Source organism: Oreochromis niloticus, linkage group LG20 (genome assembly GCF_001858045.2).
Source record: "Oreochromis niloticus isolate F11D_XX linkage group LG20, O_niloticus_UMD_NMBU, whole genome shotgun sequence".
Lineage (NCBI taxonomy): Eukaryota > Metazoa > Chordata > Actinopteri > Cichliformes > Cichlidae > Oreochromis > Oreochromis niloticus.
The window spans coordinates 21,799,901-21,818,683 of NC_031984.2; the positions used below are offsets into that span (position 1 = coordinate 21,799,901).

The 18,783-nt window shown below is 41.9% G+C and overlaps 1 protein-coding gene across 1 annotated transcript; it reads left to right on the forward strand.

The window, feature by feature from the left end:
* The first annotated feature begins 4,750 nt into the window (after positions 1–4,750).
* Positions 4,751–17,949, forward strand: plekhn1 (pleckstrin homology domain containing, family N member 1). Its single transcript, XM_005478197.4, has 17 exons — positions 4,751–4,760; positions 5,027–5,215; positions 6,871–6,961; positions 7,131–7,292; positions 8,099–8,179; positions 8,859–8,949; positions 10,697–10,830; positions 11,355–11,504; positions 12,725–12,805; positions 12,920–12,995; positions 13,236–13,381; positions 13,678–13,830; positions 14,488–14,730; positions 15,199–15,354; positions 15,729–15,974; positions 16,191–16,251; positions 17,083–17,949. The coding sequence occupies exons 2-17, from the start codon at positions 5,142–5,144 to the stop codon at positions 17,265–17,267; spliced, it is 2,130 nt and encodes a 709-aa protein (XP_005478254.1). The 5' UTR covers positions 4,751–4,760; positions 5,027–5,141; the 3' UTR covers positions 17,268–17,949.
* The last annotated feature ends 834 nt before the right edge of the window (positions 17,950–18,783 follow it).

Genomic DNA, 18,783 nt, shown 5'->3' on the forward strand with positions numbered 1-18,783 from the left:
ACTCTTCTGTTTTATCACCTAACTTTTATAACCCGGTCACATGAATGTGGAGTGTGTGACTTAAAGACAGGAACCTACTGAAGTAAGACACTATTAATCTGACTATGACAGATCTTCCCTTCAAAGGAGGCCACAGTCTAATTAAGATTCCTCGATGGTCGCCTTGTGTGAGAACTTTGGCACGTCTGATTCTCTGTTGGACACCTGACGTTGGGGGCCTCACATCCAGGCTCCGTTTTAGTGGCCTGAGGTGTGACTTTAGCACTGCTGCTCTCACCCGCTGAGACTGGGTAAACACCAACGAGTGACTTCTGTGGGAGAAACACAGTTCAACCTACCACAGATGGAGGGAGCGTGATATACAGTGTTGTGAAAAAGTATTTGCTCCCTTCCTGGGTTTTATTTTGGCGTATTTGTCACACTTATATGTTTCAGATCACTGAACAAATTTAAAAATCAAAAACCCAAGTAAATGCTTATTTAAAATGATGACTTCATTCATTTTGAAATTCACGTGTAAAAAAGTTATTTCCCCCTAAAACCTAATAACAGGTTGCGCCAAATTTGGCAGCAAGAACTACAATCAAGCGTTTGTCATAACGTTGTATATAGCATTTGTATTCTATATTTATCCTATTGTATATTTTATTCTACTGTATATAGTATTTTATTTTTATTTTATTCTATTCTGTACAGTTGTGTACTGTATTTATTCTTATTGTATTCTAATTTTTGCTTCAGAACTTTTGCACTGTCCACTTCTTGCTGTGACAAAACAAATTTCCCACGTGTGGGACTAATAAAGGTTATCTTATCTTATCTTATCTTAACTGCCAGTGAATCTTTCACATCACCGTGGAAGAATTCTGGCTCACTCCTCTTTGCAGAATTGTTTTAATTCAGCCACAATGGAGGGTGTTGGAGCATGAACGGCCTGTTTAAGATCCTGTCAAACAATCTCAGTCTGATATAAGTCCGGCCATTGAATAGGCTACTCCAAAACCGCCTTATTTATTTTATTTATTTATTTTTTGTGTAGGTAGGCTTGCTGCTGTTTTGGATCATTGCACTTCTGCATAACTCAAATGAGATTGAGCTTCGAGGCATGAACTGATGGTCGGACATCCTCCTTCAGGATTTTCTGGTAGAGAGCAGAATTCATGGCTCCATCAATTACAGCAGGTCAAGCACCAAAGCAACCCCAGACTATCACACTGCCACCACCATGTTTGACCATCTGTATGATGGTCTTTTTATGAAATGCTGTGTTAGTTTTATGTCACATGTAACAGAAGTCAAACCTTCCAAAAAGTTTGAAGTCTTGGATATTTTCATCAAGATATTTTTTAGGTAAATCTGAGACGAGCCTTTGTGTTCTTCTTAGGCAGCAGTGGTTTTCTCCATGGATGCCATTTTTGCCTGGTCTCCTTCTCATTTTCTTATAATGTTCTTATTATGAACTCTTAATTGAGGCAAATGAGGCTGCAGTTCTTTTGTCACTCCATTGGATGTGTTGTCGATGTGTTTGTGGAATCATTTTGGTAGGCTGACTACTGCTGGGAAGCTTCATCATTGTGCCATGTTTTCTCCATTTGTGGCTAATGGCTCTCACTGTGGTTTGCTGGAGTCCCAAAGCCTTAGAAATGGCTCTGTAACCCTTTCTGGACTGAGAGACATCAGTGACTTTGTCTCTCAGCTGTTTCTTTAGATCATGCTGTTATTTGTTGCTTTTTGAGGTCTTTTAGGGTACTTTATTTTGTCAGACAACTTCTATTTAAGTGATTTCTTGATTCGATAACTCTGGCAGTAATCAGGCCTGAGTGTGTTTAGTGAAATTAAACTCAGCTTTCCAAAAAATGTGACTTATTTAGAGCTAACCCGTGATTTAACTTTTTAAAATCATGATTAAACTTTTCACACATGGCTGGGTAGGTTTGGATAACTTTTCCCTCTTAATAAATGAAATTGTAATTTCATATTTTTTTGTGTTTACTCAGGTTTTTTTGTTTCGTTTGATGACTGGAAACATGTAAGTGTGACAAATATGCATAAAGAAAGAAATCAGGAAAGAGTGCTGTCAAATAGCTTTTGACTGCACTATATTTGGAAAATGGAAACAAAGTCGTTAATTTCAATAGAAACTGTTTGGAAATTGCCGTGTATAGCGGACTTGTTTGGAAAATGTGATCCATGAGTCAGAATAAAGAAACTGACTTCCAGATAGGTCTTGTTTTTGACATAGTTCCAAGTATTTCCTCTTCCTATTGAGTAATGTTAAATTACCTGTAGGAGAGTTATAATGCTTCTGTAGTCTCTGTGCTGTAGGCTCAGGAAAGTCCTGTGTTACTACAAGCTTCCTGGTCACATACGTTGTTCAAGGATAACACAGGAGTTTAAAACGCCACCTTTACAGAGACAATAAGCATTACAATGAATATAACAGCGCACATTTTGGAACAGCAGTTGCTTAAAGGTATTCATGATGTCACACAAAGGAAAGTAGCGGTGTATAACGCCTGACCAAACGATGCATAATGAGCCGTTCTTGGATCGCTGGTGTCTGTTGCAAACATGATGAGATGCGGCTCGCCCATTCCTGTTGTTGAAAAGGTGTAGGTACTTTTAGTGACCACACAGGATTGCAAAACACGCCAGGAACAGAAATTTTCACTCCAGCTAATGTGTGGCTTGTTTGTTCTGTGTTCGCTTTATCGCTAATGGGGGGGGAAGTCTGGCCACAGCTTTGATCCAAGGCAGAACATTAGGCATCTTTAAAAGGTGGCCTAACTACATGAGTTAAACTGTAAATATGGATATTTACATATTTGACTTTTGTGCTTCCAGCCTATCCAAAAACTTGTATATTTAGTAACTATATTCAGGCTTCCACAGTTAAGGATCAATTTTGCCAGTACTTCGGGAGCCCAAGATTGGGAAGCTTGAATATCTTTTTACCACCATTTTTCCAGAAAAGTCATGGTGAGATTTAGAAATACTACAAACAGCATTTATGCCATAAAATGTAGGTTCGACCTGAATTATCAGTGTGTGTTTGGGGCAGATTTAGAGCACTTGTCTATCATCTCTGGGTTCTGTCTCATACAACCTGTTTCTGTACTAGATGGTGAAATATCTGGGAAAACTTATTATTGATAAAAAGCATGCGTGATGAGGCACCTGACTGACCAAAGCAACTTAAAGTGGATTTATCTCACAGGGAAAATTCCCTGTTTCATTTTTCCTTTGTAATATTATGACTATGAGTGTGAGTCACTTCTGGCTGCGTGTGTGAATTATCAAATTCATCTTCCTGCTTTTTCCATGATGATCCACAGCCAGACCTGAAAAGTAAAAATAAATGTTAAAACTCCAGTCTGCTTGATTACTGAGTAAAATATCTGTGACATCTTCAGACCCTGTCTTTGGTGATCTTTTGTTTTGGTTGAACTGAAGGTAAAAATGTAGCAACACATGAAAGGTCTCCGGTGCTGAAACCAGGAGGAGACACAAATCACAGAGATTTGTCAGGAAGGGGATCCGGAGTAAAAACAAAATATAATAAGTGGGTCCATGTGCTGTGTTGTCACCTTGTGAATAAGGGAGCAGCTGAAATAAGTTTTTAAATGTGGGTAAAAACAACAAAAAGTAAATAACACTGCTAATAAATACATACTGCTACCGGTACATTATCATTTGCTCACTAGCATTATTTTAAATTTAAAAAGTTAGATATATTCTAAAAGGAATCACATGTTTATTATAAACCTTACATATCATTATAGTATAAGTTATTATTATTATTTCATGATACTCTTAAGAAAAATTTGCCTGGCAACAGCCACATTCAGCCTTTCTTCCTCTCTTTTTGCTTGGGTTTTTGCTTATCTCGATCCCCCCTCTTATCTGGTCTCAATTCTGTCGTCTGCCGCTTACCGAGACGCTTTATATTCACTTCCACTGCTGATTAAATTACTCGAGCCCTCAAACGGGGTTTCAGAGAACATTATAACGCAGTGAGAAAGATGGCATAGTTTGGAGGCTGATGACTGTTAGCGCCTCAGGTGTATCCGTTTAAACAACTGGTTGAACAGGCTGGGATCAACTGACAGACCGCAGCGTGCGCTTAAAATTTATGACACTAGTGCAGCAGCTCAGCACAGACAATGATCTAATCAATGAGCAAACAGAGCGTGATCATGAGTTTTGGGCTCCGTTGTCTGACTGATAAGGCCGCTTGTTCAGGAAGTTGGAAACCTGGGAATTGACATGACACCTTTAACCAGATATGGGTGTTCAGACCTATTAATCCCGAATAACTTCTTAGAGTGACTCTTACTTTTAGGTAGTGGATATTTAATTTGGGAACATCCTCCTAAAACGCAAACAAGATGTGTTTGCATACACCTCTTGCCTTATATGAAAATTTCGGTGGTTGAATTCACAAGCATCCTGTTTCCTCTGCTTGTATCGCAGGATAAGAAAATATCATATTTCATATATCCGTGCTCTGAAAACAATGTGACGCCAGACATTTTCCCCTCTTTGGGGTTAACAGTGATGTTTTGACCCTTTTTAAACTCTGTGCTGTGTTTTATATACAATCTACTAACCAAAAGCTCACAGATACTTACCTTGCAGTAATAAATAGAATACTTAAGTGTGGAGGCATTTTCATGTCTGGACATGCCAGCAGAAGTTCCCATCTTCCCCTGTGATTGACACACACCATCCAGTGTGTTTAGTGGCCAGTTATTGCAGCGGTGAGCCAACAATGAGCTCCATTTGGCTCCAGGAAGGTGTGAAATGGCACACTTCTCCTTGAACCCCCTCCTGTTGGCTTTGTTGTTGGGATTGATTTAGCAGACAGGGCAAGTCGGGGGAGTCTGTGTCCTTATTCACCGAGCACACACACACACACACACACACACACACACACACACACAGCCTGTTGTGACACAGCCCCAAACTCCACCCCCTTTTACTCACACACAGTAGTGACTCTTCACCCTGCCTCCTTCTGCCTCAGTACAAGTCTGACTTCAGCAGTGAGCGCAGCACTCGTCTGGATTAGACTCATCCATCACAGAGGGACTTTACAGCGTATCTACACAGAGGCGCAGACCCCGACACAGGAAAGCAGCATGGGGAGCAGTATGTCATGTGTCCCCCAGCACAACTTCAGATTCTCCAGCAAGAGTTTCATACGCAGAAACAGGTAAGAACTATTCAGTCTCTCCGGGTGCTCATACTGTACTTGTGTCGGTGTGCAAACAGAGCACATGTCATGCCCTTGACAGCAGATTGTTATTTTAGACACTGGCTTTCAACCGGAAGGTATTCTTGGTATTTCTTGAGGGTTTGAGAAGTGGGGTTACACAGAGGTTGTGCATTTTGTGGGGCCAGGTTCAGGATCATAATACAGAATAGTCCCGGAGTCGTGCCTGAGCAGCCTATCTGTCTGGCCAACGGTGTCAATGATCCAGTTACCATTTGCCTCCTCTTTGCATCTCTGTGAAGATGATCTGCCAGCTGTCGATTACTCTGTTTTCCCTCCAAAAGAGGGAACAATCCAAAAAACAATCCAGACTTGAGTATTAACATGATTGATTTTGAGCTGTTATTCTTAAATGATAAGGTTTAGTCTGCTAAGTTAGTACATGACTACGTGACTATGGAGATGGCTGGCTTACACTTGGTTTTCTACCTGGTTTTCTTTTAATCCCCCAGGATTATATGCCTGGGCATGTTACCCTTGATTCAGCCTTGCTAGACCATCACATCTGGTTCTAATTCACCTCTGCTTCTATTCTTCATCTTCTGACTAACGATTCAGGATGTAGTTTGGTTAAACATCTCATGTAGCTTTAAAGTTTTTTAAATAAAAGGATGAGCAGTGCGACCCTAAAAAGACAGTTGGTTTCAAAAGCTCAGCGGCTCAAACTTGGACAGTGATACACCTTCCAGGCAGGATCATTGGATCAGGACGAACAATACAGTCAGTGTTTCTGTTTTCTGTTACCGTACAACCTCTTTGTGTTGGAGAATCAGGCCAGGCTCAGGTATTCCCTGAAGAAAAGGGGAGTGAGTGGTGCTGAATGCCACAGCAGTGACTTGGAGAATGTTGGGTGTGCGAGTCCACTACCTGTCTATTATCTACAACACATTCCCCTGTCACCTTGCAGTTGCAGATTACATCACAATGCAGGACCATTATATTTTTTCACTGTGCATAAATGCATTTTACAAAATTTTATTATTTTATTGTTCAATAGGCACTAATAAATAATTAATTCTGCTCATGGACTTCCTGGACGGACAACCCTTGATTCCCAGCATAAAAACAAAAGCCGGCGTTGTTAAACTGAGGACACTGGCACACATATGTACAGATAAGCAGATAAACTACTAGCGGAAGCTGTAAAAGCAGTCTCTAAAGCCTTATCTTTGCAGTGAGGGAGCTTCCTCGTGAAGATGTGACACAAATGGTAATAGATGAGGGTCATGCAAAACAAAGAGAGACATTGAATGCTGATTTTTCCCTGTGGATATCCTCGCTATCACAAACACAAGACTCAGTTGTTCTTATCATTTAAAGGACTGGCACTGATAGAGTGGGAGCCAGGCATAGGGATGCTGATTGATTTAGGAGGCAGACAACGTGATTTAAACTAAAGTGGGACTTTGGAATGAAAAGCTTTGCTATAACAAACATTAGATTTAGGTTATTTCACTAACTATACATAGGAGACAATATTGGAATCTCTATAGGCGTGAAGTTAGATTGGGAAATAAACCAAACAGCTAAACATGGATTAGGTGGTAAACACTGGAGAGTGAGTATTAACACATAGCTTTCCTTTCTCATGACAGCAGTCGCTTGTTTCGCAAGTATAATCCCCAAGAGGGACAGGAGAAGTCCAACAGCATCATAAATATCCTCTGCACTGTCACCCCGAGGAAGGTACGTACCTCCATCAGCTCCGAAAACATAACGTCATTCATCTACATGCCAAGCAGAACTGCTCGGCTGTGGTTTTCAACCCCTGTGCCAAACTTTCTGACTTTAAATTCAGGTCTGACTGCTTTACTACTGACATGCCCGAACTAATATTGTGACTTGGTGGTTGCAGGAAATGTCCCCTAAAGATCTGCAGACGATAGAAAACATCAAATGGGATCCTCCGTTTGCTTACGACCCGATCAGTGGCTGGAAGAAGAGCAGCATCAATGTGAAGAATTATGGACGGATGATTCACAGCTCCAAAGTTCGTTTCCGCTTCCTCCACTGCCAGGTGAGCGCAGCAAAGCACCTTTTTTTTTTTTTTAAATGACCGTGTGTCGCAATGTCAGGAACACAGCTGTAAAAGAAAACAAAGATCACACTACAAAATCCCCGTTGCGGCTAAAGTCATCTCCAACAATGGCCAAGCCTATGGTGACACACCATGCCAGTCATCCCTGTGGGAACCCAGTGAGTGTCAGAAGCCGAAAAAACAAAAAAACAAAACAGGTGGAGAGTAACAGGATGTGGCTCTGCAGCCACCAAACACAATGAAACTCGCTGCTGGCTTTGACGCACTGGTTGGCTGCGAATGATCCAATCCGTTTTCCAAAAAGAGAACCGCAGCCTGTGTTTGGACATGCTTGCATAGGCTGTGGTTGTGAAACAGCTTCATGAGAAAACCTCAGGGTACAGAGAGAGTGTGTCTGATTCCAGGCACAGATAGAGGCTGGCTCCTCACGGTGGGAACTGCAGTTTGTCAAAGTTGTGACACAACAGCTCTGTCAATAAGCGTAAAAGATTCACTGAAGGAATGACGTCACGGTGGGAAAAGAACATACTGTACAATAAAGAGCAAAAATAATACTGTAACAAGACGGTGGGCACTCAGTGAATCAGAGGAAGACGCTTGAGTAAGATGGTGTGATCCAAAATAAACAGTAATAACGTGCGCCTCCGCATGGGCCTTTATGCATACACAGCTTCATTTACCTGCAACCGGAGATTGCAGTTTTAATGCAAAACAGTAATCCTCACAGATGGGATAGATTTTACTACACGGCACATTTGGCTCATCTTCTCTTACTGTCTCTTCAGGATATACACGACTGCTACCTGGATCTGTTCCAGACACACCTTCATTTCGTTTCCAACAACACAACCGGACTGACATACCAGGTGAGTTTTCAAAATCCAAGCAACATTATCAACAATCCCTTCCTTTAAATCCTCATGATTTCAGGATAGATTAAAAAAAAAGATTGTCATGTCATCATACGCTCTGACATAGATCCCCCTGTCAACCAGCACTTTGTTGGTAAACAGAAGGTATGATTGCACGTCTTCACCTGTCTCATAAAACGTGAGCAGCCATTAATCATCAGTAGCTGCCGCCAATTAAACGCCTTCTCTAAAAGAGACAGCTAAGCACCTGTGTGCAGTGTTAGTCAGGCTTATAGATGACGGAAAATGGAAGTCAGACATGAATACTTCATTGACTTCCAACACTGACCTCACCGTCATGGTGAATACTTTTTGGTTAAGAACTAGAGCTGAACAGATGGCTCAAACAGATCATATAGCAGCTCTGATGATGATGCAGTGAACAGTTTGTAGTTTATGAATGAACGAATGTTTGTGTGCAAGTGAAGAGAATAGAATAGAATAGCCCTTTATTGTCATTGTGCATGCACAACGAAATTGTGGGTCAATATCAATAGTACACAGCAGGAATAAATACAAAACAAAAGCAATATATGCAATAAAAATAAGAGAAAGGCACACATTAGAGAACAAGTTGCAAAGTGAAATGAGTGAAAAGTGCCATGACTGAAGTTGTTTTACTGTTTATGTGCAGGGGACTCTTCCGTTGAAAGAACTCACTATCAGCAGCCTGCAGCAGAACTGCAATCACAGCCAACCCCAGGAATTCGCCTTTCAAATAAACGGTATGTTTGACTTGAGTAGAAAGGACACAAGCGGTTGCTGGCATTGTGCCGTGGTATCCAATAATGCTGTTTTGTTTCTTTGGCTTTGTGGAATTTAGGCAATTGATCACTTAGACTGAAAATGTATGACGTAGAGCTGTGGATGGCTCTTTTTGATGATGAGACAGACTGACATAATTTTTATTTATTGTTTTAATCTTCTGTTGTGTGGTCAGCTGTGTCGAACTGCCTCATCAGTTCATCAAAGTAAAAATTCTCCTCTCTTTAGAAAAAACCCCACCACAAAAAAAACACACTATTTCTAGACTGCAGCGTTTCCACTGTTATCACATTCTGGGGATTCAAAGGTCCCGCAATCCCTCTCACCTCTTCACCTCCTCTCAAAACCGAGATGAACCAGAGCTGGGCCCCTTCGCCTTCGGTCAGGGAGGGCCAAACTGGCCTTAAAGACCCCGCTTGTTAGACAACAGGTGCACTTCAGTCGGCCCAGCTGTCGAGCAGAAAAGCCCAGCTACCGCTCTTAACCTTGTCACCGCCTATAATCTATGGTGCCACTTTCCAAAAACTGCTCAGGTTAATGCTTGCTGAAATGCCACTTAGCTTTTGAACTTTGAATGAAAAAAAAGCATCCGAAAGTTTTTAAATTAAAATCACAAAAAAGCTGTTGTGGCTACACAGCTTTTGTAATAGCACAGGAAATAAAAACGAGAGAAGTGGAATGGACTTTTATATCTGCTGCCGGAATATTGACATTCTCCGGCGTTGCTCTTTCACGCAGTTGGTTTCGCAATTTCCCAGATCAAGCCTGTTATTCAACACTATTGTGTTTTTATTGGTCGGTTTTAAACTTCATTAACCTTCCCCAGGGCACAGCTGCCCGGAAACATTTGGAGGAAGCGTGAGGAAGTTCTGAGTCAAAAAGGGAGAGCTGATGTACATCGGTTCTCTGAGGGAGGCCGCCGTCTTCCCCTCACTGAGTCGAAAATGCGCTGTCGATGACTTAGAAGGGTGACTGTGCAAAAGCAACACGAGAGGATGTGTAAAAATTCCTGGAAGCTTTTACACATGTAGCTGTGAAAACAAGATGTTTATTGTGGCACATTTTCACAGTCAATGACCTGACTGACTGAAAGCCGGGAGAGACGTTTTCGTAATGTTCGGCATGCTTGAACTTAAAAAAAAAAAGGAAAGATTTGAGGGAGTGAAAAAGATAACTTTAAGTTTTAGGGAGAGCTGTGGTCAAGGTCGAAAATTAAGACCTGCAGTGAAAAGAAAGTCAACACAAGACTCCAGACGAGCTGCTTATTAAGGGAGCAGTCAACAGGTTCACGGTTCCAGACGATTACAGTAAAAAGCCAGTGGACGGGAATGAAATAGACTATCTGACTATCTGTGCTGGTTATCTGTGGTATGTGTGGGACTGATAGGTAGAGGGAGATTCCAGATCTATTCATTCCAGGTCCTGTTCATTCCTTCTGGATAAGCACTGTGTGGGAAGGAAAATCTCCTACAATCCTTAAATACCAAACACAGCAGGTCAGAGGGGTTTTTCCAACATAGGTCTTACATGTGGTTGACTGTCCTGAACATGTGTTCACATTTATGGCCCTTATTACATAACGCCCTCAAAACATCAAAGCAGGCAGACTGTGGACATGAATGATCTGCCAATGTGAGATTAAAAAAAAAGGGCTTAGAAAGAGGAAGCGGTTTACATTTTTGACCTGTGACCTTTTACATCCTGCAGGCGTCAGCTTGAATCCCATCATCGTCTACTTCGCCAACCAAGAAGAAATGGACATGTGGTTTGGGCTGCTCAGAGAAAACATTGAAGCTAATGGAGGAACTGCAATGTCACCAGAAAACTACACTAGAGTGAGAGTAAGTTCATCAGCCTCGCCTGTGGTTTTTTTCATTACATTTGGCCTCTGTATGTGTGTGTGTGTGTGTGTGTGTGTGTTCTTAAGTCACACGTTGAATTAGCCAGAAAAATGCTTTGGCTTCAGTCCTGGCTCATAAAACAGGATGGGTGCGTGCGTGTAGATGTAGGTGAGTCAAGTGGGTCACTCACTGCTGGCTCTCCCTGAGGCTTCGATACTAGGGAGTGGCCTTGACCGCATCATGGCCTACATCAAACTAACCCTCACATCTGTGCAGGGGTAAAGTGCTGACTCTTCACCCACAGGTGGGGAATTAGTTGATAAAACACGTGAATTTGGATGTGTCACGAAAAAAAAGAGAAAAGAAACAGAGCTGTGAGTTCTTTAAAACGGCGTTGGCGTACAAGCTGGGGAAGGAAAGCAGACGAACATGATTATATTTCAGGAAAAGCAGAGCTTTTCTTATATTTACTCAGGTGATGATCTGACTCACTTAACTCCTCTCTTGTGTACTCACTCGTGTAGCTCAACAAGGACAACTCTCTCGAGGGAAGAGAGGAGCTGAGAAATTCCATCAACAGAGATCCCATCCACGAGTGGGAAGGCTCACAGCGAGACAGCCTGGGCACCATCATCTATGTCACTAAGGTGCGACTGCAGCACCTGCCCTGCCAGGTACGTCACCTCTGCTTCTTATCAAGACTGAATCACTGTTATGGGTCACTTGGCTATTACTGTACAGACTGTAACAAATGATACATTCATGTTTTCAAACTCTGAGAATTTTTCCCATGATTATAGGCAGGATAACATCAGCCCTTAATCTAGGTGACTCACATAGTTTTCACATTGTGCAACACAAACATCAGCTCAACAAAATGCAAGGAGGGAATGAAAAGGGTGGAGTCTATATGTGTATATAATGTCCTGCAGCTCCTTTTTGTTTCCTGTCATGCTGCACCACCAGTGTGAGACACCTGCAACCTGGTTGCTCCTGAAAAATATATAAGAAGACAAAAAAAAGTACTGCAAACAGGGCTTCATTTAGCAGCCAATAAAAAAAAAAACAGTAGTCATGACACAACTTGCATGGATCTCTGCAGTTTATTTTCTGTGGGAAAAAATCGGCAGTCCCATTGAAGTGCTTGAGATTTAGGGCCTGGGTGTGTGAGAGGCATTTGCTGGGCTCACGCAGTGACTCGACTCACCTCGCAGCTGGAATGTCAGCTGTCTATCCAGACACGCCCTCCGAGAGAGAGAGAGAGAGAGAGAGAGTGGAAACATAAACCGTCCCTCTGCCGCACCTTTAAATCCCCCCACTAACTGGTTCTGAGTGGAGATCCTACTGAGATTTAAAGTGTACCTCTCACAGCAAGATAATGCCGCTGGTTTTGTTAACGCTTGGACCGGAGGTTATTCGTATCTTATCGCTGCTTGACTTATCAGGGCTTGCCTTCTTACCTTCAGAAGTACTTGGTGCCTGTTTGTCCTCTAATTAAAAAATAAGTTCTGGCTCAAACATGTTTCTCCAATTCAATTCAGTTTTATATATATATGTATATATATAGCACCAAATCACAACATCAGTTGCCCCAAGGAGTTTAGTATAGTAAGGTAAAAGACCCGAGAATAATACAGAGAAAACCCAAAAATCAAGTGCAGGAATAAAATGTAAATAGTAAGACACCAGGAATAAACAGTAAACAGGGAAAATATATACAAACAGGAGGCATACATACAAATCAAGTGAAAGGCACACAGTAGAGGACATGGTAAAATATGTAAACAAGATATACAAAAATGGGAAACTGTATGCATGTATGCTTCTGGTTGAAAAAGAATATAAAATCTCAGCAAAAGAAAACCACACGCTTCATAAATCTCTCTGTCCTCAGGAACAGAATGACAGGCTGCTGGTGATGTACCCATCGACCCTGATCATCCTATCAGAGGAGAACGACGGGCTCTTCTATAAGGTAAGGTTGACCCCTTTCTGATGTTCCAATGAGTCACAGCCCAGGCTCAGTGCATCCAGCATATTCAGAGTGTGCACGAGGAAGTTGTGTTAACCTGTTGTTATACAATTGCAGGGAAAACTTCCGCTCAACATGATTACAGTGACCACGCCCTGTCAAGACGTCAAGCCCAACACCTTCATGATTGAAGGTAAACACCGTGAATCAGTGCACTGCTCTTTAGTCATATCCATGTTAAAGAGATTTTAATGAGCCTGCATTCTTATGCATGTTTCTGTGCTAAGTGCCCTTTTCCATGAATCTGCTAGCGTCACAGAGTGTAACCCCCCCCCCCCATTTTATCCCTGCTGAATGACAATCTTGCTATAGCACATTCCAGTGAGCAAGTGGACCGAATGACAGGCTTTGTCCTCCCCTCCTCTCTTCCCAGGCAAGATGATCAACCCCATAGTGGTGTCCTGTCTGGACAGGACCGAGTTCTGCGACTGGATCCAGCAGTTCAAAGCTGCTGACGTGCCTGTTCTCAGCCCCCCGCCTCCCGTCTATGACATCATCTACACCCCGACGAAGACGGAGGTGAGGCCTGCTTCTTGCTTTCAGGGGACAAACATAATTAAACTGACCACAGCTGCTATTAAGAGAGCTATCTCTTGTGAAAATATGGGTGGAGTGAATTAAAGTATGAGTCTGGCCTTGCCTCTTTTGTAAACTAACACTCAGCATGATTATATACTTGACTTCCTCTATTTTTGCTGCTGTGTTACCAATTTAACAGTTTACCGTAGGTCTAGACATGACCAAAGTCTGAAAGATTTATTCACAGTCGCTTGCTTTACATATTTAATGCGTGCTTTGTGCCCTTTAATCTCCAGGCTCCTCAGTTTGACAGGTGGAGTGGACACAGCCAAGGAAGAATGGAGTCTGTTAAGTCTAGCCAGCCACCGAGTGGACGAGGATCCCGAAACCTTCAGTTCCCAATTCATGACGAAAACCCTCTCACCCCTGGGTACTCTGAGCCCCGTTGTGTAAGTCGGCTGTGTGCTACTTCTCAATCATGAGTGTTCAAGTGATCTAATGAACTTAATCGCACGCACCAATATTTGCACAGATATAAATATGGTCAGAGTTGTGAAAAAAAAGCCTGTGTTTGTTTTGTTGGAGCTGAGCAACCAGATGCTTTCTTTCACAAAGTTAATTATTAAGCAAGGTCTAGAGACCAAAGTGCTCCTGTTACAAAGGCTCGGGTGCTGATCCTCAGGCCTTCCAGTAAAGAAAAGGAAAAACAGAACAAAGTAATTTTCACTCAAATGATGCCTATCTGTGAAAACTCTAGATTTGGAGTCATAAGAGACCCTTAGCTTCTGCTTCAGCAGTTTCCTAATCATTCTGCATTATCAGGACATTTGAACAGACCCCTCCAGGAAAGGGGGGAGGGGTCTGTAAGCTGCCTGCCTATCCAATTAGCTAAAGTAGAGCGTGCTGCATGCCCAGATGTTAGTATTCAGCTTCAGATCTAAGGCACAAATTAAACAGATAGAGACATTTTTCTTTCACACTCACATGACTCTGTTTGCTAAAAACATGAGCAAACAGAAGCTAAAGAGACAGCCTGTGCTGGCACATGTGCTCTAAAGCTCCAGTTCTTGGCTGACTTTTGTCCTTTGGGTGTGTTGTCCTTACAGTACAGTTCCAGCCGTCCTTCTTCGACCGAGACTGCCCAGCTAGGCAGCAGAAGCAATAGCATGTCTTCCCACACCAGGCCCGAGCGTGACCTACGACCTTTGTCGGTGCGCTACTCATCCCCTCAGCACAGCTCCTACCTCCAGCCTGCAGAGAGCTCCAAGCTGTCTCAGCTCTACAGCATACCCTACTCTGCCCAGAGCCGGGCCAGCCCACAGCGGTTGGAGAAAGCTCCACTTGTCAAGGTAATTCAGTCTGGCGTCTAACTCGATAACCGAATATTCCCTTTGAGACCGCTGACGTATTTTACGTGTCATGTGTGCGGTAACTTAAATAGACACCAGGCAATAGGCTGAGACAGGCGATCATGCATATGGTGTTAACAAATGGAGTAACACTGGCACTTAGGCTGGTTGAAAGATCAATTTAATCAAAGATGCAAGGAATGAAATCTCTCTTAGAGTTTATAAACAGAGCTTAAGCCAGTCTGGTGCACTCAGAGGGATTCTCTACTGCTCCACTGGTGCAGATCTGGAATTAGTCCCAAACACACAATCACAGCAATCACACTGTAACACTCACAACTAATTGTGGATTAGTTGATTTTTCTAGTTCCTGTGTCTATCGTTACAAATGCAAGGAAACTGGTGAGTGACGCTTCTTTTTCTCCTTAATGTAAAGCTAACTCCTGCCTCTGTTTGAATCCTCTCCAGTCTAACAGCTGGAGCACTCCTCAGACATCCCTGAAGTACTCCCTTGACATCTCCCAGCGCCACTCGGACATGTGTGCCCCACGACAACCCTTGTCGCCTCTCTACGATGAGCCCTGCACCCCCGAAATCTACTCCTTGGAAGAGGCCAGGCCAGTGGTAAGTGGGCCAATGATACTGGATCCACAGGTTCAATTTACACCTGCACAGCCTGTCTGATATCAAGCAGTGCAAACACTCGTAAACACATGAGTATTTGGTCATATGATAACTCTTTTTTTTTAGAACATGCCAAATCTTCTATAGAAGTTTTAAAAGTTTTAAATTGTGATTTAGCCAACCAATCATTTAATTATTTTAGTTTGGCTTAATTTTATTTTTAAGTGCAGTAAAATATTCAGTTTTACTGCACTATTCCTCTTTATGAAGCCATCATTTATTTTATTGGATACATTTATTGTTTTGTCCACTGTAACTGAGGAATGTTGCAACATTTGGGCTAAAAATGCATATCTTATTTCTTTGTTTCTTAGCCGCGGCTCTGGCAAGAGCTGAATCAACAGCAGTACCACCACCAGGAACCCCAGATGCTGCCCTCCTCCTTCCAGCTCCACGACCCTCCTATGGGTGGACGCGGCAGGAGAAGCCTGGTCCTGACCAACTCCCAGGCCCACGCTCTGGACCTGGAGATGGACACACCTGAGAACCAAGCGCAGCAGAGAGCAGAGGCTGTGTCAAGGCTAAAGCTGCTGCCTGTGCCAGGTCAAATGCAAGAGCAGGTGAGAGGCACAGAGATACTCATCTCCCAGGACACTCCGGTTTCTGGAATGCAGTAGTGCAGAGTGAAATGATAAACTGTATGGTAGCACAGCAAGTGTGCTGCAGGTGATATTTAAACAGGTTCAGAAGAAACACACATTTTTAAGAACCCATGAGGATGTTTGTTGTAACTGATCACAGGAAGTAACTGTCTCTGTTTTCACATCTGCTGACAGATACTTCACCCGTCGAGCTCTGCCAGAAAGCAGCCTCAGATGCATTATGGTTACTCACCAGGTAAGAATTAAAGGCATGCAATCACAAGCCAAATAAAACATTCCTTTTATGTTTAGAACGCCTGTGTGTCATTTTGTGCTCCTAGCCCATTTTTCATCCTGTGAACAAAGACACAGAGACCTATTTTTTTTCTTTGTGGAGAAACAATGGGCACTCTTTGAAATCTCTAATCTCAAAGTTTGAGCTATGAGTCCACACTTTGAGCCCGTGTGCCTAAAAGGACACACCACACTGGCCACGCTCCACCACACTGTAAATCCAACACTGTGCACACTTTGGTGTGATTAAACTCCCGGGTCTGTCAGCAGGTAGACGGAAGGTTAAAGGTTGCAGATTTGAAGGTGTAGGAAATGTGCAAATGTGTCAGTGAATTAGAGCTTAGTGTCGCTCTAAATACGCTGGTGCAGTTGTCCCAGCAGGGTGAAGCTCAGTGTAAGAGAACACTGCTCAACAGATTGGATTTATCACTCCACTGTGACTGACAGCACACAACTGCTCACACAGGCTCTGCTATCATTGATGAAACAAGACTAGGATTTCTCTGGTCAGTCCAGATTATCCGATTATCAAGATGAACTAGTAAACATGATTTTACAGGGTGATTTTATTTGACAGGCTGCACGTTTTTTACTATTGACCTTAAATAAAAAGTAAGGGTGGTGCAGCAGTGATATGCAGCTCTACTGGTTTATACAGTGAGACCATATTTTGGGACAATGCACACAACACCATAATTACTTTGGGACTGTTTCCAAGTTTACTTAAACAGGGTGAGGTTTGCTTTTTGCTGCGTGAAACTACAAGTATGTTAATTGTCTTCCATTCTTATAGGTCGCAATTCATACCTCGAACCCGCAGAACCAGATGACCAGGAAGTAGACTATGACAACATTTGGGAGTTCGACTGTGATACAGGAATGATCCAGCCAATGGCTGGAATTTCAACAGACTGGACAGGATTAGACTTTGGGGCCAGAGGGCTTGGTGCCATGGCAACACCACAGAGATGGTCATAAAACAAAAAGGATGGCCCGGCGCTCGTCTGGACGTGTGCAAACAACAGATCTCTATCAGGGGGATAATAAAAGCCGGCAAGCACAGCAAGCATCGTGCTGGTCCCACTGTGTACAGTAGGAACCAACAAATCCCAGGAACTGCTTTGTTAGACGCCGGGCAGTTGAGCAGAGGAATGACGGGATGAAGCAAAACGTTATGGAAGTGGCAAACAAAGGATTCAGTTGTCTGTTTAATATGTAGCATTTGTGGAAGGAGACAGTAGAGGATGCTGTATATACTGTGTAGCTTGAATAATATTTTCTAAATCTGCTATATGCTGTAAGTGCACTGTCATTGGTTTTATCTGTAGTAAACCCAGTTTTTTAAAATATTTATAGGTTTTTCAAACAGGCTGTTCATTTCATATTATACTGTAATGTGTAATGTTATTGAAGCATTCCATCAGGGCTTGTTATAGTAAAGAATATATGTATATTTTTGTAAATCTTGCACACTTCTTATTTTATTGTGCTATACTGTCAAGGAAAATAGATGTGGCTGTAACTGACTAATATTGAATTAATAATAATAATAATAATATCAAAAGTGCACAGTACTGATACCTCTGTGGCTTTTTTTTTTTTCATTTTTGTTTGAGGTGCTTATTTATATTTGGAAATAAAAGTGTTCAAAGTTTCAGTATATTGTGTCTGTTTTGTCCTCTTCTCCATATAGTAATAGGAACACTTTAAAGGTAATAAAAGTGTCTTGGCTTTAAATAAAATAAAAAGTGAGTGGTGAAGGATTGGTTTGTATTAAAACGTGAGAAAATAACAGCAATAATGTAAGAATAAAACAAGTCTTTTCACGCAAAACTTATGTTGTAAAACAGGTTTTCTGCAGTCTACACACACTAGCTCACCAGGCGCCTCTTTCAAAGTCTAGTAATACTTAGTTTCCATGTAGGCAAATAATAAACAACAGTTTACCTGTGATTAATAGATTGTACAGTGCGTTGGAAAAATCATGTGACCTCTCTAATTTCTTTACATCTTGTAGGAAAATGTAGTGCAATTGACTGAAACATGCAGGCATACATAGAAATACAGTAAATGATTTAAAAACAAGAGTTTCAGGGTTAGAGTTGAGAGTTGTACAATTCTAACCAGTTTTAAAAGTCAGTATTTTGTATGACCATCCACTTTAGTTGGTGCAAAAATACTATTTTATATCTGTCTTTTCTTTAGTATTTTTCCTAGATTCAATGAATAAAATGATTGTAAGCTATGAGAAACTAGATTTCTGCTAGTAACAAAGTGCCTGAAGATACAATTTAAAGTTATTTGCTAAGTTGTCTGTCACATGCAGACACAACAGTGATTCATCACTGTTAGCCACCTTTTTCATGCTCAAATGATTCATAAGTCAGTGTTAACTGGCTTAACAAACAACAACAACAAAAAGATTTCTTTGAAAATAGTCAGGTACAAGGACTGAACTGAAAATGAGTGAAAAAGCAGCCAATGTCCAGAAAGA

Excerpts from the sequence above, each read along its gene's own strand:
- plekhn1 (XM_005478197.4), top strand. The coding sequence starts at position 5,142 with ATGGGGAGCAGTATGTCATGTGTCCCCCAGCACAACTTCAGATTCTCC. Across the intron at positions 8,950-10,696 it reads ATTCGCCTTTCAAATAAACG|GCGTCAGCTTGAATCCCATC; the intron begins GTATGTTTGACT and ends TACATCCTGCAG. Across the intron at positions 13,831-14,487 it reads GGTACTCTGAGCCCCGTTGT|TACAGTTCCAGCCGTCCTTC; the intron begins GTAAGTCGGCTG and ends TTGTCCTTACAG.